The sequence below is a fragment of the Danio rerio genome, chromosome 23 (genome assembly GCF_049306965.1).
Source record: "Danio rerio strain Tuebingen ecotype United States chromosome 23, GRCz12tu, whole genome shotgun sequence".
Classification (NCBI taxonomy): Eukaryota; Metazoa; Chordata; class Actinopteri; order Cypriniformes; family Danionidae; genus Danio; species Danio rerio.
The window spans coordinates 34,194,470-34,221,353 of NC_133198.1; the positions used below are offsets into that span (position 1 = coordinate 34,194,470).

Here is a 26,884-nt window from a genome sequence, read left to right on the forward strand (position 1 = left end):
GAAAAAAAAAAGAAAAGAAGTCCTTCCAAAAAAAAAAAAAAAAAGTACTTAAGAGGAAGGGGTGGTGGTGGGAAAAAAAGAAAAGAAAAGATGTTTTCCCAGGAAAAACATCAAGAGGAATGGGTGATGGTGGGAATGAAAAAAAGAAAGAAAAGATGTCCTTCCAAAAAAAGTACTTACAAAAGCAGAGGTGTCCGACCTCGGCCCTGGAGAGCCGGTGTCCTGCAGATTTTAGCCTTAACTTGCCTCAACACACCTGCAGGGATGTTTCTAAAAAGCTTGGATATGCCACGGTCACATTAGAGTTTGAGCCTGCGAAATTCTGTTGTACAGCGCTGTGAAAAGGGCCAGGATTACACAAGATAATTAGACATTTAAAAAAGTGAGCGATGACTCCATATTTTAAATCTTTGTCCAAAGAGGTCATGTTTTGATCCTCGATTGGTCTCGCGCATTCAAGTGATGCAATTCGCAGGTCAGACTTTACCAAGCTTGAACTTTGCAACGCAGAACTGCAAAACTTGTTGCACAAGCTTGTGTTTTCGGTCTGACGCATTCACGTGCACATGAAGTCTATGGCGAGAAAAGGCCAGTGTGACCGCAGCTTAAGAGTTTGATTAGGCAGCCCAGGTTTGTCTGATTGCGGTTTAAACTAAACTTTGCAGGACACCGTGGAAGGGGTGGTGGTGGGGAAAAAAGAAGGAAAAAAAAGAAAAGTCCCATAAGGTAAAAAAATCTTTTTTCAAATATTTTTCAAAATACCTAAAAAATATATATTTTGTCAAATATATTCAGACATATATTAACAAATATATCTTCTACAAATACATTTTGACCATTTATATTTTACCCAAATTTGCATGAAACTCTGCAGGAAACACAGGACAGCCTGTTGATGCGACATTAATTGTTTTATACTTAGGCTTTTCTTCTAAAATCGCTTCCTTGATATATTTTACCCATCATATTATATATTTACCCATCATACATTTAAATTTTCTACATTCACTTGACAAAATCTTTTTTTATTGTAATGATATATTTTTTGTATGCAACAGTTTTTTAAGGATACATAAGTTGCATATATGCTATTATTATTATTATTATTAATTATATTAAAAACATATTAAATAATAAATACTTTGATCTCCTCTCAATACTTTAGGTTTGAAAATGTATTCATCACCCTAAAATGTATTTAGAAATGTATCAATTTCCATTTCAAAAATAGATTTTATTAAACAATACATATACAGCATATATCTAACATATATTTAAAATATATTTTGGCCAGGAAATATAATATTTTACCATATGGGTGAACACAGTTTATCCCATTCTCAATACTGTTTTATACAACAAATCATTCATTTTTTTGATTTAAATAAATATCACAATAACTAAAAACATTTGATCATAACTAATCACATTCTGCAAACCATATTACCTGTCAAAACAACATGTGCATATTAATCCACTGTCATATTAAAACAATGTTTCCCAAGCCTGTTCCTGAAGGCACACCAACAGTAGGCCTACATATTTTAGAAGTCTCCCTAATCTGACCCATTAACTTCAGGTTTTGGAGTCTCTTCTTATGTTCTGATGAGTTGATCGAGGTATGTTTGATAAGGGAGAGGTTGAAAATGTGTACTGTTGGTGTGCCTTCAGGAACAGTGTTGGAAAACACTATTATAAAATACACTCACTGGCCACTTTATTAGGTACACCTGTCCAACTGCTTGTTAATGCAAACTTCTAATCACATGGCATCAACTCAATGCATTTATGCATGTAGACAAAGTCAAGACGAACTGCTGCAGTTCAAACTGAGCATCAGAATGGGGAAGAAAGGTGATTTAAGTGACTTTGAACGTGGCATGGTTGTTGATGCGACATGGGCTGTTCTGAGTATTTCAGACATTGCTGATCTACTGGAATTTTCATGCATAACCATCTCCAGGGGTTTACAGAGAATGATCCGAAAAAGAGAAAATAACCTCTGAGCAGCATTTCTGTGGGATCAAATGCCTTATTGATGCCAGAGGTCAAAGGAGAATAGCCAGACTGGTTCCAGCTGATACAAAGGCAACAGTAACTCAAATAAGCACTCGTTACAACCGAGGAATGCAAAAGAGCATCTCTGAATGCACAACAACCTTGAGGCGGATGGGCTACAGCAGTAGAAGACCACACCGGGTGCCACTCCTGTCAGATAAGAACAGGAAACTGAGGCTACAATTCGAACAGACTCACCAAAATTGGACAATATATTGGAAAAACATTGCCTGGTCTGATGAGTCTCGATTTCTGCTGCGACATTCAGATGGTCGGATCAGAATTTTGAAGTCAACAATATGAAAGCATGGATCCATCCTGCTTTGTATCAACGGTTCAGGCTGGTGGTGGTGTAATGGTGTGGGGGATATTTTCTTGGCACACTTTGGGCCCATTGGTACTGACGGAGCATCATGTCAACGCCACAGCCTACCTGAGTATGTCCATCCATGTCCATCCCTTTATGACCACAGTGTACCCATCTTCTACTTCTACTTCCAGCGCCATGTGCCATATTAAATCTTAAAGCAGGATTAAGGCAGTTCTGAAGGCAAAAGTGGGTCCAACCCAGTACTAGTAAGGTGTACCTAATAAAGTGGCCGGTTGGACATTAAATTTAGACTACAATTAAACTAATTGACATCCCAATTAGTTTTTCTCATAACTTTACAAATGCTTGAAATTAATATGATTCTAAAAATGTGATAATAGAATTTTTTACTATTCTGCCCTGAGAAAGCTGACACAAATATTCAACAAGTTTAATAAGTACAATTACTCAGTGTTTATGTATTTGGGGCTGCCTATAGTAAAACTCTCTCAAATGTACTTGCTTCCTTTTTGATCTTTTCCTTGTTGCATTAAAAGAATCAATACTGTCAATGGAAAGTAACAGACTTCCGGTTTTAAAGTGTTTGTGCTGGTTCAGTCATGAGGGTAGATTTCCTGCAGCCATTCCTGCATGACAAATGTTTCCCCATTGAAGTATGAAAAATAATGCTCTAGAGTTGCAATGTCCAGCTGTAGAAAGCAAACACAAACACTGGTAAAGATTAAGCTGGATTAAATCCAAACAAACTTTATAATCCATAAAGAAAATGCACCAGAAGAGGGTGAAAAAGATTTCAATGCACCTCAAAGCCACGAAAAATCTTCACATTATACTGGGGAATGTATCCGATCAATATTGATGAGGAATCTGGTCCACTGAAGAGAATTCTGTAATGAGGAGTGTCCTTTGCTCTCTCCAGCTACAAGCAGAGACATGTTTATCAATGGACTTCTTTTACAGTATATGTTAGATTAGCTGCAAATGATGAATTGTTTTTCAAAATATTCTCTTTTTGTGTCCAACAGAATAAAGAAAGTGGTCCCACTTTATATTAGGTGGCCTTAACTAATATGTACTTTCACAGAAATTAATAGTTTGTTACAATGTACTTATTGTGTAAATACATGTATTTACTGTGTACTTAAGCTTGATTAAATACATGTATGTAACTACATCTGTCATTAACTTTTGTAATTACATTTGTAAATACACTGTTGACCATCCCTTACACCTTAACCCACCCTTAAACCTACCCATGCCACCAAACCTGTCCATAACCCAACCTCTACCCCAACTTAAAAGCACCACAAGTGTTCTCAAATACATTATAAACACAGTAAGTACATTGTATTTATTTTTTTGATGTAAGTACATAGTACTTAAGGACACTTAATATAAAGTGGGACCAAGAAAGTTAAACAGGTTTGGAACAAGCGAAGGGTCAAGAATAGGTAGTAACTAATGACAATATAAAATGTTTTTGGGTGGCCTATCCCTTTAACTGAAGATTCACTCTGACATGATAACTTGAATCAGTGAGTCGTTACCTGCAGATTCACTGTGACCTGATCATTTGAATCAGTGAGTTATTACCTGGATTCACTCTGAACAGATCACTTGAATCAGTGAGTCTTTAACTTTGGATTCACTTTGACCTGATCATTTGAATCAGTGAGTCATTAACTGTAGATTAATTCTTACTTGATCATTTGAATCAGTGAGTCGTTAACTGTAGATTTGTTCTCACTTGAGCTTTTGAATCAGTCAATCATTAACTGTAGATTCACTCTGACCTGGGGTGCGTTTCCCAAACAACGATGTAACACGCGGCTGAACTGAAATATCATAGTACAATGCATCATTCGGGAAAAGATGAACTATGAAGTGACGAATGTTTCCAAAACCCCTAGTTTCTCTGTCGCAGATCCATCGCTTGAACCACGTTAGTTATAACATAAAATGCCCATAATGATGCTCTAAACAGGGTGAAGTAACAACTTTTTTAGAGAAAAACCCAAAATTTATTTTTGTAAAATATATATTGTTTTACACAAACATGCATTTAAAATAAAATCCAATATTAGATTTGGTAAAAACATGTAAATGCCACATAGGGGCTATATTTGCTTAACTAATATTATTGAGAAGTTGAACATTATAATATTCTATTCTAAAACAAATCACTTACAAAAGCTAACATGTATTCTAATATTATATAAATAAATAAATAATGAGGCTATTTATTAAGAAATGAAATGTACTATTTATTATTTATTAGAAATGAAAAAACATACTTTAATAATGTTATTGATGATTATGATAATAATCATTATTTAATTAATAATTAAATTAAGAAAAAATAATTACTATTATTGTTAAGTAGGATGTTGTTTATTTATTTATATTTTAAAGTCTACTTTTACAATTTGAGACATGTAAACCACTGCAGAAATGTAACCAGCAGGCCCATGTCATATACGGTACAGATCTTGATTAAATAACCCACTATAAATTAAAAGAATTAACGTATGCTTTTTTGTTTTCATACGCTTTGGAGACGCAACATAAATTCCACTTTTAAATAATAGGTCACCTACAGCTTTCATGAGGCTGTGTTCAAAATGACATCAATGTTTTCAAAGTGCATTGCGAAGGGAGCACAATTGTAAACATGAAGATCGCTAAAACAATAGATGACCATAATGCTTTTCATTCATTCATTTTCTTGTCGGCTTAGTCCCTTTATTAATCCGGGGTCACCACAGCATAATGAACCGCCAACTTATCCAGCAAGTTTTTGCGCAGCGGATGCCCTTCTAGCCGCTACCCATCTCTTGGAAACATCCACACACATTCACACACACACACTACGGACAATTTAGCCTACCCAATTCATCTGTACCACATGTCTTTGGACTTTGGGGGAAACTGGAGCACCCAGAGGAAACCCACGCGAACGCAGGGAGAACATGCAAACTCCACACAGAAACGCCAACTTTTTATTTTTAACTTTAATTTTAATAATTCCAACTTTGATGTTATTCCAACTGTAGATTCACTCTGGCCTGATCATTTGAATCCGCAAATCTTTAACTGTAGATTCACTATGACCTGATCATTTAAATCAGTGAGTCGTTAACTGTATATTCACTCTGACCTGACCATTTGAATCAGTGAGTCGCTAACTGTAGATTCACTCTGACATGATAACTTGAATCAGCGAGTCGTTAACTGTAGATTAACTATGACCTGATCGGTTGAATCAGCCAGTTGTTAACTGTAGATTCACTCTGGCCTGATCATTTGAATCCGCAAATCTTTAACTAGATTCACTATGACCTGATCATTTGAATCCGCAAATCTTTAACTAGATTCACTATGACCTGATCATTTGAATCCGCAAATCTTTAACTAGATTCACTATGACCTGATCATTTGAATCAGTGAGTCGTTAACTGTATATTCACTCTGACCTGACCATTTGAATCAGTGAGTCGCTAACTGTAGATTCACTCTGACCTGATCATTTGAATTAGCGGGTCGTTAACTGTAGGTTAACTATGATCTGATCTATTGAATCAGTGAGTCGTTAACTAGAGATTTACTCTGACTTGATCATTTGAATCGGTGAGTCCTTAACAGTAGATTAATTCTTACTTGATCATTTGAATCAGTGCATCGTTAACTGGAGATTCACTCTGACCTGATCATTTGAATCAGTGAGTCATTAACTGTAGATTCACTCTGACCTGATCAATTAAATCAGTGCGTCGTCAACTGGAGATTCACTCCAACCTGATCATTTGAATCAGTGAGTCATAATCTATAGATTCACTCTGACCTGATCATTTGAATTAGCGGGTCGTTAACTGTAGGTTAACTATGATCTGATCTATTGAATCAGTGAGTCGTTAACTAGAGATTTACTCTGACTTGATCATTTGAATCGGTGAGTCCTTAACAGTAGATTAATTCTTACTTGATCATTTGAATCAGTGCATCCTTAACTGGAGATTCACTCTGACCTGATCATTTGAATCAGTGAGTCATTAACTGTAGATTCACTCTGACCTGATCAATTAAATCAGTGCGTCGTCAATTGGAGATTCACTCCAACCTGATCATTTGAATCAGTGAGTCATAATCTATAGATTCACTCTGACCTGATCATTTGAATCAGTGAGTCCTGAACTGTAGATTAATTCTTACTTGATCATTTGAATCAGTGCGTCGTTAAGTCGAGATTCACTCTGACCTGATCATTTGAATTGGTGAGTTGTTAACTGAAGATTCAGACCTGAAGTGTGAATCAAATGAACCCTTCAGAACTGCATCTTATGTACTTCTTGCTTACTGTTTTATTAATACTGTAAACTTTAAGTATGGTTTTCCACATATCTAAAAGAAAGAGCCAGTTTGAACTAACCGCTTGACCAAAGCATTCAACTAATTTATTTAGACACAAACTTCCTCTCCTAGCAGTTTTAGTGTTAGTTGTTAGTTGTTAACAATGTTAGTGTTAGTTGTTAGCGACAGACCTATACCCCCCAAGGTACCAGCCAAAAACACACTAAAATATGGTTTCATAATTGAAAATTTTTTGTGAACACACCACTATATACAGTAATATACTTAACAAACCTCTGTGTCTGTGTATTTCTTTCTTTTGATCCACTCTGGAGGGGCTCGGAGTCCTGCATCCCAGCCCACGATCACACCAATCATTTTATTTTGAGTCTCCAGAACAACTTCACCTACACGATGCAGCACATATGCTGGTCTGGGGCTTCGCACATCCTTTGAGACTGATCATATATCAAAACATCAGTCATTTTACACAAAAATACATATTAGCTCTTTAATTTATTTATTATATGTACACAAACCTGCATTTCAGACACTCATAAAACAAGACACAAATGCTACATGAATGCTATATTTCAATCATCTAAACTGTAGTCAAACATGCATTTCTTTTGTGAAAGAAAAACTTTTATAAAACATTTAAAGTAAAAAAAAAAAAAACATCTATAAACACTCAACACCTTCCAAAAAACGAACTGGTGGTGAGATCATTTAAAAAGTTTACCTGCAAAGTAGCCATGCTCATTATCGTGCATCAACAGCTCAATGGCAAAAGCTTCTTCCAGTGTTTGGTACTGTTCTTCTTCTTCTCCAAATGACCTGTAACACAACAAAACATTCAGCATCCGAGTGATTCAGAACTCTTAAAAAGTATAGGCATAGACTTACGGTAGTTTGGGAATCCATGTATTTATCCAGTCAACCCAAACAGTGGTGTTCAGGTAGGATTTCCTCATGGTGCTCCATGTGTCGATGATTCTGTATATGAGAAATCAGATCTTGTCAGTGACATCCTACAGTGTGACACTTCATTTTAAACCAAAGGAAATACTTTTTTGTCGCTCTAAAAATTATCATTTCAATTTATCTCAATGTTTTATTATGAAGGGCGACATGGTGGCTCAATGGTTAGCACTGTTGCCTCAGAGCAACAAGGTTGCATGTTCTCCCAGTGTTGGCGTGGGTTTCCTCCGGGAGCTAGAGTTTCCCCCACACTGCAAAGACATGCGGTACTGATGAATTGAATAAACTAAATTTTCTGTATGTGTATGTTTGTGAAAGAGTGTTTATGAATGTTTCCCAGTACTGGGTTGCAGCTGAAAGGGCATTCGCTGTGTAAAACATGCTATATAAGTTGCTGGTTCATTCTGCTGTGATGACCCCAGATGAATAAAGGGACAGCTGAAGGAAAACCAATGAATGTTTTATCATGTGGCATGGGAGTAAATTTGGTTTTGCATGCATGCGTTTATTTCACTCTCAAAATGTCAAAGTGCACATTTTCTGAATTGTTTTATACTTGAATTATGTTTTGTTTCAAAGATTTCAATATGTACGGATTTTTTTCAAACTATATGCATTTGGCTAAAACATTACCCTGAACTGAAAAAAGAAGCTAAAAGACCATATTTCAAAAATTAAATAAAAATAGTATAATAAAAGGACACCAGATCTGAAATACAGAGACTTGAATACTTTATTAAATCATTGTTCATTAAAAATGTAAATTCAGTATTATACACTTGTATAGAAGTCTCTTAGGCTCAGACATTTAGACTGTAAAGGGTTCAAATTTTCCAAATATTTTGATTATTTTAAACCAGGGGTCTGTTCTTCGTACCTCGCTTAAATGATCTAAGATGATTTGGCAGATCCTGGATCTTTTAATCTTGATAACTGATCTCTCGCTAATTTGGTTCTTCAAACAAGTTCGTGAATCAGATTAGAATGTCTGGATGAACTCATCTGAGATCGCTGCGTGTGTTGTGAAGGACAGATCTATCGATCCTCGAAATCATGATCAGCAATGCAACGATTGGCTGATGGCATAGCAGCGTAATGACATCATCTGATTAATATTCAATTATCCATGTGAGCAAAATTACATCAAATTAGCAGTAAACGGTTTGTTAAATATGACACGCAATAACCTTTCATATTTGTTGTGAGCGGCAGGCTTTACACTCTTATGTGTCAAGAGTATTCATCATGTATTTTAATGCATATCAATGTATTGAGTTCTACATTTAGAGAAGATTTTCTTTATTATAGTAGCCGGTTTTTTAATCGCTGTATGGAATAACTGGATGTTTACAAAAGCATTTTGATATTGGTAAAGGCATCTGCAACTTTTGTGAAGCATCAAATCACTGGCATATTAACTGTCAAAACAAGACATAAAACATAAAAGTCACATATTCTGCATTATTATTATACACAAATTTTACTAAAGTGATCTAAAAAGTTCATATCAATAAGTTTTCTCTTTGCACCAGCAGGTGGCAGTCTTTGTACTTTCATTTCGGGGGTGCAGATTGCATAAGTTTTATTAATAACTATAACTTTATTTATTTTATTAATAACTATAACTTATATATATATATATATATATATATATATATATATATATATATATATATATATATATATATATATATATATATATATATTCCCAAGTGTATAAAACTACTACTGTAAGAAAATATCAGAATTCGGAACATACGTTCTGTATTATCTTTGCTTGAACTGAGCCGATCTAATCCTGTTTATATGATTTAAACCTGCTTCCGATCAGGTTTGAGCTAGCAGAACTGTTGCTATGACAACAACTCTCGGATCAGCTTTGAAGAACGAAACGATCCTGGATCGTGTCAAATCGTCAATATCCAAATCCAGCTAACTGAGTAATCCACAAACGAAAAATGGACCCCAGGGGTGCCCAAACTTTTCTTATGACAGGCCAAAAGCCAAACTTGATTGAGGCTAGTGAGCCCATGGTAAATAAAGTTGCCATGGGTAATTTCCTAACTTGTTTAGGAAAAATGAAACAATCTGATTTGTAACAGAATTACACAAGTTTTTGCCTTGATTTGCTCGCTGATGTCTTCTTCTGCATAGTCTTCTATCCGTCAAGTGACAGTATTTATATTTTTAAAAATTTAATTCATTCATTAATTTTCTTTTCAGCTTAGTTCCTTTATTAATCAGGGGTTGTCAAAGTGGAACGAACCGCCAACTTATTCAGAATATGTTTTAAGCAGCAGATACCCTTCAAGCCACAACCAAACACTGGGAAACATCCATACACTAGCTAATTCAATTCACATATAGCGCATGTCTTACCAGTTTGTGAATATTAATAGGACAGCCTTCACAAGTCAGCCCAGTAAAGTATGGGGTGCCTCAAGGATCAGTTTTTGGCCCTTTGCTGTTTACAATTCACATGCTACCACTGGGAGACATTATTAGAAGACATGGGATCAGCTTTCACTGCTATGCCGATGATACTCAATTATATATTTCAGCTAAACCTGATGAGATGTCTGAACTGTCTAAGCCAGGGGTGGCCAATCCTGTTCCTGGAGAGCCACCTTCCTGCAGATTTCAGTTGCAACCCATATTAAACACACCTGCCTGTAATTATCAAGTGGTGTTCAGGTCCTAATTAATTGGTTCAGGTGTGTTTGATATGGGTAGCAATTGAAATCTTCAGGAAGGTGCCTCTCCAGGAACAGGATTGGCCACCCCTGGTCTAAGCTAACTGAGTGTATTAGAGATGTTAAAGACTGGATGACCAACAATTTTCATCTCTTAAACTCAGAAAAAACAGAATTATTACTTATTGGGCCTAAATCCTGTACACAGCAGATCTTGCAACTCAATCTACAATTAGAGGGATACAAAGTTAGCGTTAGCTCTACTATAACAGATCTGGGTGTCATATTAGACAATAATTTAATTTTTGAAAATCATATATTCCATGTCACAAAAACTGCCTTCTTTCATCTGAGAAATATCGCTAAATTGCGAAGTATGTTATCAATCTCTGATGCAGAAAAGCTAGTCCATGCTTTTATGACTTCTAGGCTGGATTACTGTAATACTCTATTTGCTGGCTGCCCAGCATCCTCTATTGACAAACCTCAATTATTACAAAATACAGCAGCCAGAGTTCTGACCAGGGCTGCGTTTCCCAAAAGCATCGTAAGCCTAAGAAGTTCGTAGAAATGATCGTACGACTGATCTTAATATTACGGTCTGTTTCCCAAAAGCATCGTAACTTAAGTAGCACTTGAAAATCTTAGTGGATCTACGAGTGCTCTGGAGTAATCGTAAAGCCTTAAGTGCATCGTAAGGAGACAGAGTTATGAGGGCACCTGCTGGACAACCGGCAAATTGCACCTACAATTTACTTCTCTTCAAAGTCATTATTCATTTTATTTGTACGTATATCTCTATTCATTTATATTTTCTACACATTACACAATTCAATATACAAATAATAATGAATAAAGAAAAAAATAAAAATTACATAATAAATGTTAGAATGAAAAAAAAATTACACTGTTGTATATGGACATTTCGAGGGTAGTAGGCTATATTTTTGTCCTATTAGCAAATGCACATCAGGTGGGGATAATTAGGCTAAACTTTTCAAAAATAAATGTAAGAGCTTATTTATTTATTTATTTATTTACTTATTTATTTATTTTGATGTGAGATAAGCAATTTTTGATAAAGAAATTGATAAATAATTCTACTTAATTAAGGTTTCATATAAATATCGAAAATGATGCTGATGTCATTTCCGGCAAGGACTGTTAGAATTAGTTTTATGCGAGATTGGAGCAAGACAGTGTTTTTACAGTACGACATTTCCAGTTAATTTATGTTTTTAAACTGGCTCAAAAATATTTTTTTTTTTATGTTATTCGAGTTGAATATACATTCACACAAGTAGAAGAAGAATTATATGGATTGCTATAACATGTGCAACAATAACGAGCCATTCTATAGCGTGACATTTCAGCACTTAACAAACGGATAGCGACTCCTAAGTTGCACTTAAAGCTGGGCTACGTGCAATTGTGTTAAGTGCATTTTTGGGAAACGCACGTGAAACAATAACGAACGTTCGCAAAATGACTCGTAGAAAACGCTCTTAAGTGCTAAGATCAATCGTTATCGGGAAACGCAGCCCAGGTCTAGAAAATATGATCATATCACCCCAATGTTATCCTCCTTACACTGGCTGCCTGTTAGGTTTCGTATTGAATTTAAAATATTACGTCTCACCTATAAAGCTCTAAATAATCTAGCTCCTGTTTATCTAACTAACCTTCTGTCTCGCTACAATCCAGCTCGCTCTTTAAGATCTCAAAACTAAGGGCTTCTGGTAGTACTTAGAATAGCAAAGTCAAGTAAAGGAGGTCAAGCCTTTTCGTTTATGGTTCAAACACTCTGGAATAGCCTTCCTGATAACATCCGAGGCTCAGACACACTTGCTCAGTTCAAAACTAGATTAAAGACCTATCTGTTTAGTAAAGCATACACTCAGTGCATCACTTAGCTGGTTTCCACACACGTTTCTGTATCTTGTTTATATACACTATGAACAACAGCTACGCTAATTATTCTCTTTTTTTTCTCCATTTCCACCTGGGGATACTCATCCCGAGGTCCTCAGATTATGCGCAGTCACTGATTGGATCCAAGACCAGCGATAAGATGATCCCGAGGTTTTCATATCCGGGACCAGGCCGTATCCTGAGCTGCTGCTGCACTGGTGGTTATGGGGGAGTGGAGAGCATTAGACTGATTTCAGTGACGCTCCAGGAACAAACGAGTCTTTGCTTAGGCCAGCTTTCAGCCTCCACCGCTAAGACTGCAGCTCTGCACAAGACTTTTGGCTAGCGGAGAAATTAAAATGGTCGTGCCGATCTGAGTCTGGTTTCTCTCAATGTTTTTTTTCTTCACTCTCATATCGGTGAAGTTATTTTCCCTCTCCGCTGTCGCCACTGGCTTGTATGGTACAGGATCGGTAGAGCTAGGCATCGATGAATTTGCTCTTCAGTGTTTGAACTCTCAGTAATGATTTTAAACCACACTGAACTGAGCTAAACTGAACTGAACTTCAACACTAAAAACTGAACTACCCTGTTCCAGTTACTATGACTATTTATGTGAAGCTGCTTTGACCCAATCTACATTGTAAAAGCTCTATACAAATAAAGGTGAATTGAATTGAATTGAATTGAATTAAATGTCTTTGGACTGTGGAGAAAACCAATGCAAACACAGGGAGAACATGCAAACTGGGCTGGGGCTCAAACCAGCGACCTTCTTGCTGTGAGGCATTCGTGCTACCTACTGCGCCACCATGATGCCCAATTTGATTCATTTACACATCACCCTACTTTGGGCATCTCTGTTTTAAATGCTGAGATACCAGATTTTCAAATAGTTTCAAATATTGTCATATCCTAACAAAGAATACATCAATGTATATCTTATTTATTCATGATGTAAAATAAATTGTTTTATGGATCACGTATTTAAAAAAAAATTCCTTATATCTGTGATGGCAAAGCTGAAGTTCATCAGCTCATACACACAGTCAGTACTACACACGACTAATGATTCATTCATTTTCCTTCCGCTTAGTCCCTTATTTATCAGGGGTCACCACAGCGGAATGAACCGGTCTGACCTCTCTATTTAACGCTTTATCCCACCTAAAGATGTATGTGGGGGTCTGCCCTTTAATAATTAAGAAATAGTTTGCTCTGATCTGTATCTTAAATAATTTTAATAATTAAAATAGGTGATAACTTCCCTATACATTTGACCACCCCTATAATGTTTCATACCATTGTGAAGGCATGTTTGTGCCAGAAATATTAATTTATAGGTGTGAAACCAGCAAATCTAGAGCAGCAACAGACAGAATAAGTGTTCACAAAAAAGTGTTTCTTTAAAAAGGGTGTTTGCAGGTGTTTGTAAAACTAGATGCATGATTTTTATTCTATACACTGGCTCGCACATGAAAGCTAAACTGCGAAATAAAAAAATACAAGCAGTCATCTATTAATACGTGCAGGAAAGCAAACCTGTGAGTGTCACAGATTTGAATATCCCAAATATCATTGACGACCACTTAATATCCCTCAAAACACTGAAAACATAATAACACGTTTGATTAATAAAGTAGATTTAATTTAATTAAACATAGCTTATAAATGTGGTTCACTGAGCCATATTACAAACATAACCGAAACACTTGACACCAACCCACACCCCCCTGTAGGCTATATGAAAGCTTGTTTTATGTTTGTGTGTTGTTTACGTCTGAGTGGCGATGTGTCGCTGTGTGGCGGTTCTTCCTGTCCACCTGGAGATGAGATACTGCGCAGGTAAAGCGGACAGCAGGAGCGTCAGCTGCAAGATCACACCTGACGTGAGCTGGGGCATCACTGCATACAACACATTTCACATCACATCAGCACAGAGTCTACTGCTTCTTTTTAAAATGTTGTAGTTACAAATATAGAAACACTACATTTACTATCATGTAGCAGAAAATGTTAATCTTAACCTACTGTAGGCTATCTTACCTTAGAACTTCAGTACAATCAAATCAACACTGACTGACTTCACTGTCTTCACAAAGACAAACGGGAAGAGATCGTCGAAACTCTTAGCGTGTTGTGCGTTGTGTAAGCGTTGCTTTGAAAACTGAATATGAAATTTACATGCGGGAGGTTTCGGTTTTGGCACCTGCGCCTCTGTGGTTTAGCATTATTAGACTGCGCGTCCAATAGCGGCGGCCCACGAGAGGAGGTGTGGACGCGCCTCGAGCCGCCACGTCAGGAACCGCCGCGCGCGCAGGTTTGTTTACTTTGTTAGTTTTTTCTCAGTTCCTTTTTATGATATAAATTTCCTAAATTATAAAAAAAACATTTCAATACTTATAACAGTAGTTTTCTACCACAATGTTGCAGTTTATTTAAAGACATATTATATAGGCTAGGTCTATATCTTAATGCGTTCGTTAATTTTAGTCAGACTACTTGCACATAGCCATAAAAACTAACCAATATTTGTTCTAGATTTTTCCAACTAATCCACAAGAGGGCGCCCTTCTCTAAGAAATGTTTTATCATCAATATTTATATATTTTTTTATGTCATAAACCCTTTATGTTACAATGTTCAATATTAGTTATGTCATTATAATATACAATAACTTCCATTTAATCCTTTCATTTAATAAATTTAAAGTGATTAGCTACTTGACAGATGATATCTAGATATATTGTTTTAAATTTACAACAGACGTTTTTATAATTTCTAATGTTTCTAATGATTTTTTAAACCCGTTTTAAATTATCTTAGTCTCTTAAGCAGGTAACCTACTTATTTTTAATAATTACTTTGTGACCACTAAAAAGAAGGACACCTATTGTGAATATATAAAGAGTTCAGATGCAAAAACCTTTTAGTGCCATCTCAAATTTTCATCTAATATTACCATTTGTCTCAGCCTCAGGTTTATGTCTTGGTCAAGAAATTTCCCTTTTATGGTAAATAATGAGTTATTTTTATTGCTTTCAACATGAAATAACTGAAAAATTACAGATGGTACTTCGAGGTTTTTGCAATTTCAAATACCCATATCATAGCTTCTAAACAAAACAATTCCGACTAATGCCCAAAAGAGGGCGCAATTCTCTAAGAAATGGCTTATCATCAATAATTGAATCTTTCTATGGCATTAACCCTCAAATAATGCAATGCATTTTGTTCAATATTAGTTATCATGTCAGACTATAATATCAGACTAATTAATCCTTCCATGATTTAAAATGATTAGCTACTGAGAGATGATTGAATATGAATTTCACTCAGTATCTAGCTGAATACAATGTTTTAAACAGTTTCACCACTTTAGGGTCACACAAATCCTCCCTTTTGGACTCAATAAATGTAAATGTATCCATCAAATGCAATTCAATATAATTCAACTTGGGGCTCAGTGGTTAACACTGTCGCCTCACAGCAAGAAAGTCGGTGGTTCGAGTTCCAGCTGGGTCAGTTGCCATTTCTGTGTTTGATCTGGGTGCTCCGGTTTACCCCACAGTCAAAGACATGCACTATAGGGAAATTGGATGAACTAATTTGGTCGTAGTTTATAAGAGTGTGTGTGAATGAGATGTTTCCTAGAATTGGGTTGCAGCTGGAAGTGCATGCGCTGTGCAAAACATGCTGGATGAGTTGGTGATTCATTCTGCTGTGATGACCCCTGATGAATAAAGGGATTAAGCTGAAGGAAAATGATTGAATGAATCATATTTGTGGCCAACTATATAGCTGGGAAGTATTTTTAGCTGAAATGTCTTGTTTTGTTTCTGTTTTGTCAATTTTTTGTCTCCACAGTTACTAAAAGGTTGCACACCTGTTTCCAGTTTAGTTATATGTGTGTTCTCCTCAGTGTTGTTGCTTTTGTTGTTATCTCAAAGATTTTAGAGAAGATCGTGTCTGTACAGCTAAATTATTTCTTGGTTAATAATATTTTTGATAAGTTTCAATCCGGTTTTAGAGCTGGTCATAGCAGAGTCCGCTCTATTGAGAGTTTTAAATGCATTTTGTTGGAGGTTGATTCAGGTAGCCCTGTTGGATCTTAGTGCTTCTTTTGACACAGTTGATCATGAAATTCTCATTGGCTTAGAGAACACGCTGCTATCCTGGGTCTATAGCCTTGAATTGGTTCTCTTCATATCTGAAGGATAGAACCATCTCAGTCAGTTTGGGCAACTCTTGTTCTTCTGTCATATAATTAATGTGTGGGGTTTGATACTGGGGCCTGTTTTGTTTTCTCTTGTTTCCATTGGGAAAAATCTTTGAAAAGCATGGCATAAATTACTATCTGATGCTGATGACTTTCAAATCTACTTCCCTAAAAAATCTGGGGATCAATCCTCCCTTCAGGCTTTGTTTATTTGTCTGGCTGATGTGAAGTGTTGCTTAGCGAATAACTTCCTCCAACTGAATGAGGACAAGTGTGAAGTTATTGTTTTCGGTCTAAAGGCTCAGATTCTAACAGCAATCCCTCATTGCTTCCTGGTAAGATACATTCCTCTGTAAAAAGTCTTGTTGTTATTTTTGACTATGAGCTTGAATTGTATTGCCAAATGAATGCGGTTGTCAAAAATAGTCTTTTCTATCTTAGATATATTGGCAAGCTGAAGTCTGTTCTCTTTCAGTGACTTCAAGAGTTCACACTTAGCTGATGATTGATTATAAAGCTTGTTTGGCATGCTGTCCCGGAGGAGAGCCCTGAGCTAATGAGATCCTCGAGCCCTCAGCTCCCTCTCATTTGCAGGGCGAGAGGGGAGTTTAAGCTTAGTTAGATCTGGAGAACTCCCCTCTGCTTATTTCTAGCTAAATGACGGATATGAATGACTGAGGAGAGGTGTACTCGCCAGGAGCTTGGTTATGGTATCAATATTGTGTTCAAGTTACCTAGATTGTGTGTTTTTGGACTGTTAGAGGAAACCCGAGAACCCGGGAAAACCCACGCGAGCACAGGGAAACAAGCAAAACTCCACACAGAAATTTTATCTGGTTTAGTAGGGACTTTAACCAGAGACATTCTTGCTGTGAGGCAACAATGCTAATCAATGGGCCACCGTGTCGTCCATCTGGAAATGAGGGGAGTAGGGGTGGGTAGGAGGAGTTCTTCAAGACGAAGATATTGAGATAAGAAAACTCTGGTTATTTATAGTGAGTTAGGAATCATCTGATTGGAGAATCAATGAGCTGATGTGGGAACAGATGAGAACAATCATAAGCACGTGATCCTCCTGAAATTAGTTTATAAATAAACATCACGTGTTCCCAGAGATGGGTTGCGGCTGGAAGGGCATCCGCTGCGTAAAAACTTGCTGGATAAGTTGGCGGTTCATTCCGCTGTGGCGACCCCAGATTAATAAAGGGACTAGGCTGACAAGAAAATAAATGAATGAATAAACTTCACGTGGAGAAGGTTGTTCATGCCTTCATCTCTTCTCGTTTGGATTATTGCAACGCATTGTATCTGGGCGTGAGTCAGGCCTCTCTCTCTCTCTCAGCTGGTCCAGAACTCAGCTGCCAGGCTTTTAACAGGCACAAAAAAAGGAAAGCATATCACACCTGTACTGGTTTCCCCACACTAGATACCAATCCAGTTTAGAATTCAGAACAAAGAACGGTTGTGTTTTTGAAGCCCTCCATGGCCTGGCCCCTAGGTATATTTCTGAGCTAATTAATTTACACCAACCCGTGAGATCTCTTCGCTCTAAGTAGGGTTCATGCGGTCATAGAAAACCTGGAAAAGTCATGGAATTTTGACACGGCATTTTTCAGGCCTGGAAAAGTTTTGGAAAAACAGAAAAACCCACAGTTTTGGAAAAGTCATGGAAATTAGTTTCACAAATATCTGTATACTTAACCTAGGGCTGCGCGGTATTGGAAAAATCTGACATTACCATATTTTGTATTACTGTGATATATATTGTGATGTGAATACAATTTCACCAGATGATTTAACAGGTTTATTTGGATTGATTAGGGGGATTTTGTAGAGGAGTGAATCTCGAGTAATATATACAAAAATAAAGGACAAGCAAAGATAAATAAAATATAGTAAAGACAAAAGTGAATGATAGTTTTCATGTATTCATCATTCAGGTACAGATATTGACTAATCAACACTGCATAGTCTTCATTCTACATTATTTAATCTTTATTAAAGTTACAAAAAACTTCTTGTGGCCGGATGTTTTCAACTCTGAAATTTTGAAATGTTCACACAGTCACAGGCCTTAAAGGGACAGTTTACTCAAAGATTAAAATGTACTCACTATTTACTTGTTTCAATACTATAGGAATTAATATATCTTCTTTTTGTGTTCATTTAAAAAAAAAAGAAAGAAAAGAAAACTCATAAATGTTTGAAACAAGTCAAGGGTGTAATAAATGGTAAGTAATTTTTGGGTGAACAATCTCTTTAAAAATGCATGCAGATGATAAACCTTTACTCCATTATGATTAAACTCTATATTAAACTATAATCAGAATTATATAATTGTATATATAGTATATAATTATATAATTGCAGATGCACACATTGCGATATTGATCCTGAAACAATATATTGTGCAGACCTAACTTGAATATAGGTTAGTTGTCTTTACTTTTTTTTCTGTCCTTGGCCAAAAACTTGCTCTCACATTGTTAGTGCTGTTTAAGCTTTATCAAAATCAATTTTACTTAGATATAAAAACAAATTGAAACAAAATAAATTGTTGCGTGCTCTATGATATGCTGAAATAAATTTGAACGTCATTGTTTTTCTTATTATTTATCATGTATATGAAGACATTACATGAAACATTACGTCATGAAAATGTAGTTGAATGTTCTGGAAAATGTTTTGGAAGCCATGGAATTTTAGTAGTAAAAATGCACTGCAAAAAATGCTTTTCTTACTTAGATTTTTTGTCTTGTTTCTAGTCCAAATATCTAAAAACTCTTAAATCAAGCAGAATTTTCTAGACAAGCAAAACATGTCATGTTTTAAGATATAATATGCCAAAATTAAGTGAGTTTTTCCTTAAAACAAGTTAAATAATCTGCCAATGGGGTAGGGGAAAAACTAGATTATTTTGCTTACCCCATAGGCACATTTTTTTGCTTGTTTTAATGAAAAACACATTTAATATTGGCATATTATTTCTGAAAACAAGACAGTATGTTTTACTTGCCAAGAAAATACTTCTTGATATAAGAATTTTTAAATATTTGGACTAGAAACAAGAGAAAAAAATCTATGTAAGAAAAGCATTCATGAACCCTGTCTAAGGATTGACTCTATTTGACAGCTCCGCGATCACGCTTGAAATGTCGAGGTGATAGAGCTTTTTCAATAGCAGCTCCAAGACTCTCCTTTAAATAAATTGAGAAGAGTTACATGTTTCTCCCGAATATGTTTTTTGTTTACAATGAATAGAAGTGCTGCTGTTTAAATAATTCTCCTCATTTTTTCCTACCTGTGATGAAGCCAGGCGTCACACAACTGCAATCAAAGCAAAAATGTAATAAAAAAAACAAGACAGAATGTGGAAACACAAATGTTTATTTCCTTAAAATATCAGTATGAACTAATGTGACAGCAGTACACCCTACACATACATTCTATTTAACGTCTTTATTTACACTTTTTCCTTTATATAAAAGTATACAAACTAACATAGAAAGACCTCTCCGTCTGAGGATATAAGACTGGAAGGAGGTGGGAAAAGAAAAGACCCTGACCCCACAAACAAAACGTGACTGTACCTTCAGATTCAAAAGACCGGAGAATTCACGAACATGCATCCATCTTTCATCAATCAGCCTGTGAGATGTCACTATCTGTGCAGTTTAGAGGAGATAGAGGGGTCGTGAGTCTGATATAATACAGTTTTCATGTTGCAACAGATTATAAACACCAGCTCAATAAAACATGGGGCTCAAACGGTAACGCACATACAGAAAAATGGACACTCAGACATGCATCAACTGCACATAAAACAGCCACATACACACCAACACACACACACATTCAAAGGCTTTGGTTCATCAAACCAGTTTTAAAGCTATGGGCTGGATTAGCTCTGTCGTAATGAATGGCCCAGACCACAACTGTTGAAAGTACACAAAATCAACATCATCCGGCTCCCTAATGAAAGAGACTGCACTGCATATTGTGAGTCCGGATTCACCTCGGTTGTTCATACAGATACGTACAAAACAAAAGTCAAGGCACATTCAAAACACAGAAATACCACACGCATGCTGCCTCTTTTTCGCTGCCCTGTGGGATCTACTGATGCATCAGAATGGCAGATATCAAACACAGTGTTTCAGTGTGATCGGGGGTGAAATGAAACGAATGCTTCCACAGTAGTTCAATGAGTTCGACTAAAACAGAGAAAGAGGCCTGCTCTCCAGGATAGATGAAACTACAGGTAGTGCTCAATGAACATTGCCACACACACACACATATAACAACTCTGTTAATAGTGGTTTGTTTACAGTGATGCCAAAAGCATTTGGACATACGAGACAACATCTGAAAATGTACTGATGTCATTGCATTAATACTAATAGTATAGTTCACCACCAGAAGCAACAACAAATGCACTTACATTCGGATGAGTTTCTTCTGTTTGAAATAAAAGAAGATATTTTAAAGAATGTTGGAAACCACTGACATCTATAGGAAAAACTTGTTTGGAAAAACTGGTTTGGAACATTTTTTTGACTGAACTATGCCTGTAAAAGAAGAAAGAAAGTCGTTTTATTAACTATTTTATTAATATCTGGTCACTTTCTGGTTGTTTCACATGTTTGTAGGTAATACTTTGAACTACTACAACTCTCCTGGTGTGCGTTTCTGAAAACCATCGTTAGCCAACTAAGGTCGCAAGTTCCGTCATTATAAACATAGTTTGTTGAGTTTCCGTTTACCAATTGAATTGTTACAACAAATATTCGCAAACTGCATCTCAAACTTGTTTGCTTGCAACTACACCTCTGGAGCTGTAGTTAGAAACATAGTTCCTGGCTGTGTTCAATTCCCAGTTATCCCCCATATGCCTTATTTATTTAGAACATTCTAACATTTAAACTTGGAATGATTTTTTAAAAAAGCATTAAAGTCACCACTTTTAGGTGTAATTTGCATTTAAAGTATTTTTACAGTTCAGTTTTAGCGATCTTTGTCTTGATAATTGCGTTCCCTTCATAGTGTACTGAAAACATTACTAAAACTCTCAAAAGAAGTTGTTACCACCCCGTTTAAAGCATCATTATGGGCGTTGTACGTTATAACTAACGTGGTTCAAACGATGGGTCTGCGACAGAGAAGCTACGGGTTTTGGCAAACACTCGTCACTACATTATTCTTTTTGTGACATGCACCCCGCTTGTATTAAAGACTTCAGATGATTTTTAAAATTAAAATACTCTAATTTACTAATGTTAAGACTGTTGTTTGATTAACATGCAATTGTCATTATGCAATTATTATTCAGTGAGTTTTATTCTATCACTGAAATGTTTAGGATCAGTAAGATTTTTTCTTACTAATGGTTATTTATTATTAATGTTGTTATTAAAATGGCATCTTTTTATTTAGCACGAACACATTTAATGTTAGATTTAATGGTTTAATGTATTAATCCTTGTTCAAACTACATCTTTTAGAAAAAGCTTTTAAATTGGAATGAAACTGATCTTATTGTGGCTCTCTATGTTTCTGCTGTATGCATTTGATGTTTTGGTTATGTTGGTTGCACTGTATGCTGTTTTATATGTTGTTGTTTATTTTTGCTCATTTATAACCCAAGGTATGTACAGCACAATGGTCAACAACTGTCGTTTAATGCGCTTTATAAATAAGATAAAAAGTAAATGTTTTAAGACTAAAAGAAATGAAATTTATATTGTTTATATAAGACTCTATTCAGAACAAATGCTGTTCATCTGTTAATAAATAGTCAAAAATGTACCATGTTTTCCATCACATTAAGCAGCATAACACATTAGCAGCAAATTAGCATATTCGACTGAAGGATCATGTGAAACAAAAGACTGAAAAACAGGAATATATAACATTTTAAAATGTATTCAAATGGAAAACAGATTTTTGTACATGATTTTTTACAATATTACTGTTTTACTGGACTTTTTGATGAAGTAAATGCAGCATTATTGGGCATAAGAGATTCTTTCATCAAAACCTTTAAGTAAAGACTCATTTGAGCGACCTCAAATGTTGGTGTTGTATAAATATTTGATATGAAAGTGCTGACACTTTGATGCTAAAACTAGTTAAACTTTGTGTTTGCAAAGGCTAACAAATCATCAGTTATAAATTAATATCGACATTAATATAATTAAACATGTAATGGATCATTTCAAACATATTCAAGGTAATCTGCAAGTATATTCCAACAGACACTACATTTACATCTATCTCTAATGCAATGACGTTCAGTTATTTTGAAACTATGCCATACGTGCCCAAACACTTTTTGCAACCACTTTAAGTTCTAGTTAGGGATCACAGTGCATTCTGGGTGCGGAGGGATGATGTCATGACCATTACACACCTCAACAACTGCATGAACTCAACACACACATACTTGTTTTAGTGGTATATAAGAACTTTCCCTTAAAGTATTGCAATTAATACTCTATAATCTGCTTATTATATCACTTAACCCTGTCCCTAAACCCAACCCTCACAGGAAATCTGTGGCAAATTTTGAACATAAAAAGACCCCGTGCACGTATAATTTTGAACAGTTATTAATTACAGGACATGTCCTAATAAACAAACTCATAATTGTAATACCTTGGTCATACCCATGTCATTATACAAATAAATGTCCTCGTTAAACCACCAAAACCAGCACACACACACACACACACACACACACACACACATACACACATACAGTGGTCATGAAATGCTGCTCACTAAGCTCAATCCCAGCAACAGTTAAACAACACACGCTTTTCTGAATACCTCAATATCCTAAAGCATCACACACACACACACACACACACACACACAAACACTGGGGAGTACAAAGGAGCCATAATGTATTGATAATAAGTATGAAAAGGCACAAGGTATTGCTAATTATATAAAACCATGCGTGAGTTACCACTGCCACTGATCTTGACTTGCAGAGAGAAAGCCGATAAAACAACAACAGAGATTTATGAGGTTCTTCTCTGCGCTCCACTACAGCTTTACAGCCACAATGATCTGTTAAAAATAGACTCTTTCCCAACAAGTGTTTGATTTGTTGCCTTTAGCAACAACTGTGTAAAAACGATGCATAAAATTAACAGTTTAAAGAAACAAGACGGAGTAAAAGCTCAAGTTATTTCACACATACACACACACACACACACAAACACACACACACACACACACACACATCCTCACGTAAGTGCTTTCTTGAGAAATGAAATCAGGATTTTGGATTCGTGTTTCAGTACCTTTCACACTGCCATTCAAAATAGTGCATTTGAAAATCAGTATTCAACTGCATTTGTGATTTGTTTTTTTTTTTGTGGAAGAAAAGGTATAAGGTGGGGGATTTCAGGGGGCAGCGACTCTTGAAAGAGTTCAAAAGTGAAAGATTCAAATAATCGTGACAGTCTGATATAGCAGCAGGAATGGTTTCCCCCTTTCCCAACAGGACGGGATTGAGGTTTGTGTCGCAGAGGACATGCAAAGTTGGCAATGTTACCAGCCAATAAGATTGGCTTTGGCCTTCTCTGTGAGCTTGCGGACTCTCCCTTTGCTGGACGTCCCAAAAGTAATGGAGGCGTCCTCAAATAAAAGCTGTCTTTGCTCTTCCTCAGAGTCTTCTTCATTATAGAAAGCAGTCCTTCGGCCCTGGTTGCGTGTTTTCATCTGGCCTTTCGAGCTCCCGTCTTCTCCAATATAAACCTCAGGCTCCTCACTCTGGGCGGAGCCTGATGTATGGGGCGTGATCTCTTCGTTGCCACGTCGACTGCTCCGCCGGAGAGTTTTGGGGCTTGGAGGAGCTGGAGTGTCTATCGTCTTTGTGATTCGTGGTCTGCCTCGTGCTTTCGGATACTCTCCCGAATCTGAAAGATTACTGTCTTGGGCTGTTGAAGAAGCCCCGCCATCATCCCCGGTGGGCAACATAAGCTCCTCCTCGTGGGAGAAATTTCGTCGTGGGGACTCCGTGTCTTTTTTGCTTTTTCGTTCTTTTTTTTTAGAAGAGGTCTTAGGCAGTGGAGGTGGCGGCGTGTCCACCGGCGTCTCTATTTGTGTGTCTAATCTGGGTCTGCCCCGGCCTCTTCGTACCATTCCTACAGTCACTTGACTGTGACCATTCAAATGCAAACTGTTCTGAGGAGGAGAGCTGTGATCAACTGGACCTAAGAGAGAATGAGCATGTAAGTACAGATGAAACATTTACATAAAGTTGAAGGCAGAATTACGAGCTCTCCTGTGAAATTTAAATTCTTATTCAATTATTTCCAAAGTGATAATATTTTTTTCCCTGACAGGATATTCAATAACAAAATAACAACTTTTTTTTAAAAATGTACACTCACCTGCCACTTTATTAGGTACACCTGTCCAACTGCTCGTTAACGCAAATTTCTAATCAGCCAATCACATTTCAGCAACTCAATGCATTTAGTAGACATGGTCTGTTGCAGTTCAAACCGAGCCTCAGAATAGGGAAGAACGGTGATTTAAGTGACTTTGAACGTGGCATGGTTGTTGGTGCCAGACAGGCTGGTCTGAGTATTTCAGAAACTGCTGATCTACAAGGATTTTCACACACAGCCATCTCTAGGGTTTACAAAGAATGGCCAGAAAAAGAGAAAATATCCAGTGAGCGGCAGTTCTGTGGATGCAAATGGCTTGTTGATCCCAGAGGTCAGAGGAGAATGGCCTGACTGGTTCGAGCTGATAGAAAGGCAACAGTAACTCAAATAAGCACTCGTTACAACCGAGGTATGCAGAAGAGCATCTCTGAATGCACAACACGTCCAACCTTGAGACAGAAGGGCTACAGCAGCAGAAGACCACACCGGGTGTCAATCTTGTCAGCTAAGAATAGGAAACTGAGGCTACAATTCGCACAGGCCCACCAAAATTGGACAATTAGAAAACTGTAAAAAAAAATTCTAAACAGAAGAGAGAAGCCTGGTCTGATGAATCTTGATTTCTCAATTTTCTCGATCACGTCAATGCTATCATGTCAGTATGGACCAAAATCAGAGGAATATGTCCAGTACCTTGCTGAATCTCTGCCACGAAGGATTAAGGCAGTTTTGACGGCAAAAGGGGGTCCAACCTAGCACTACTAAGGTGTACCTAATAAAGTGGCTGGTGAGTGTGTTCTTAAGAAATCAGACCCTTGGCACTTGTTCATATCCATGGAATTTAGATTCGGACTTCAAAAGATAAAATCCTTTAAGGACAACAGTTTTTAAGAGGGTTTTTACATGACATATTTAATCATTTTTAATGCTTTTTTCCTGTTTAAATGACAGTACCTGACAATGTGATTTAGAACTGGCAATGCTAACTTTTAAAAACAAGTCTGTTGAAAAAGTAAGTTCTGCAGTTCAGCTACCAAAATGAAGATAACTAAGAATTTCAGAAAGAACTATTTAAAAAAGGAGCACATAAAAACACCAGATTTTGAGAACAGACAGAAGCATTGACCGACCTGGTGTGAGTTTGACAGGTGTCCTCAGTTTCCTGCGGGACTCTCTGGCTCCTCCTCCATTGCTGGGAGGAACAGCGGAGCTCTCATTTTCTCTAGAGACCGCAGTGGAGTGGGGGTTCTGTGTGCGCAGGACTCTGGAGGAGGAGGACTCTACTAGAGGTGGAGGAGCCGATTGTGCAGGAGCCACGTCTGTGATGGGGCTTCCAAAACGGGCCGAGCTGCGAGTCCGACCAGGTACAACGGGAGTCTCAGCCTTGCCGTTGATCTGTGGATGTGTTTGGCGTAAAGAAGGAGCTCGGGACGGTCCAGCAGGTGTGGGTGGAGCTGCACTGTCCAATCGAGGAGGAGCACGAGAGGAGACTCGCCTCTTCCTTTCTGGACTGTAAAAAAGGCATCTTAGTTTTATTAATGCCAATGATAAATCAATGATATTTGTGATAGGATTGTAGTTAGACAGAAAGTTGGAAATTTAAATCCTCTTTCATGTAAAAACACCAGAAGTTTAAAAACTGAAACCAGCACATCATATTCTGAAATGACCAATCAGATGCTGTCTGTACCTAGAGGCGGAGCTTGAATGTGAAGAGCTCCTCCTCCTCCTCTTTTTCACAGACTGTCTGGTCAGGCGATCGGTGTGCAGTCGCTGTCGGGTGAGGCGTTCACTGTGCAAACTTTGGGCAGCTTTGAAATCAGTCAGGATTGAACTGATGTGCTCTTCAAACAGAGCAGACAATCGCAGGCTCATGCTGTAGATCTGCATACACAAAACAACCCGCATGTATTTCATGAACTTAACTGCTGTGATGATG

The 26,884-nt window shown here is 36.9% G+C and overlaps 2 protein-coding genes across 6 annotated transcripts in view; both read right to left on the bottom strand.

Annotated features, from left to right (window-relative positions):
* Positions 1-1,213: 1,213 nt before the first annotated feature.
* Positions 1,214-14,543, bottom strand: si:dkey-261l7.2. Of its 3 annotated transcripts, none has more exons than XR_012398388.1 (8): positions 14,368-14,528; positions 14,100-14,226; positions 7,643-7,732; positions 7,479-7,573; positions 7,031-7,194; positions 3,192-3,308; positions 2,684-3,078; positions 1,214-1,730 (listed from the first exon to the last, which is right to left on the bottom strand). XR_012398388.1 is itself a non-coding variant. In NM_001386508.1 (7 exons), exons 2-7 carry the CDS (start codon positions 14,222-14,224, stop codon positions 2,983-2,985), a joined length of 687 nt encoding a protein of 228 aa, NP_001373437.1. In that variant the 5' UTR covers positions 14,225-14,226; positions 14,368-14,543; the 3' UTR covers positions 2,477-2,982. The 3 variants fall into 3 exon arrangements, 1 of the variants encoding a protein (NP_001373437.1); XR_012398389.1 differs by having other exon boundaries at positions 1,214-1,535; positions 2,668-3,078; NM_001386508.1 differs by lacking the exon at positions 1,214-1,730 and having other exon boundaries at positions 2,477-3,078; positions 14,368-14,543.
* A 5,368-nt stretch (positions 14,544-19,911) lies between these two features.
* Positions 19,912-26,884, bottom strand: part of phip (PHIP subunit of CUL4-Ring ligase complex) — a 74,442-nt gene continuing 67,469 nt past the window's right edge. For all 3 annotated transcript variants that reach the window (XM_021473733.3, XM_021473732.3, XM_073939199.1), the window contains 3 exons: positions 26,636-26,829; positions 26,076-26,455; positions 19,912-24,765 (listed from right to left, as the gene is read on the bottom strand). In XM_021473733.3, coding sequence (XP_021329408.2) covers positions 24,101-24,765; positions 26,076-26,455; positions 26,636-26,829 — 1,239 coding nt within the window. In that variant the 3' untranslated portion in view covers positions 19,912-24,100. The remainder of the gene's footprint in view (positions 24,766-26,075; positions 26,456-26,635; positions 26,830-26,884) is intronic.

What these genes read in the sequence shown, in the direction of transcription:
- si:dkey-261l7.2 (NM_001386508.1), bottom strand. Translation starts at nt 14,224, where the DNA reads ATGCCCCAGCTCACGTCAGGTGTGATCTTGCAGCTGACGCTCCTGCTG. An exon ending in CGACACATCGCCACTCAGAC is followed by an intron (nt 7,733 to 14,099) that starts GTAAACAACACA and finishes TCTCATATACAG; the next exon opens with AATCATCGACACATGGAGCA. An exon ending in AGAAATACACAGACACAGAG is followed by an intron (nt 3,309 to 7,030) that starts GTTTGTTAAGTA and finishes CTCTGCTTGTAG; the next exon opens with CTGGAGAGAGCAAAGGACAC.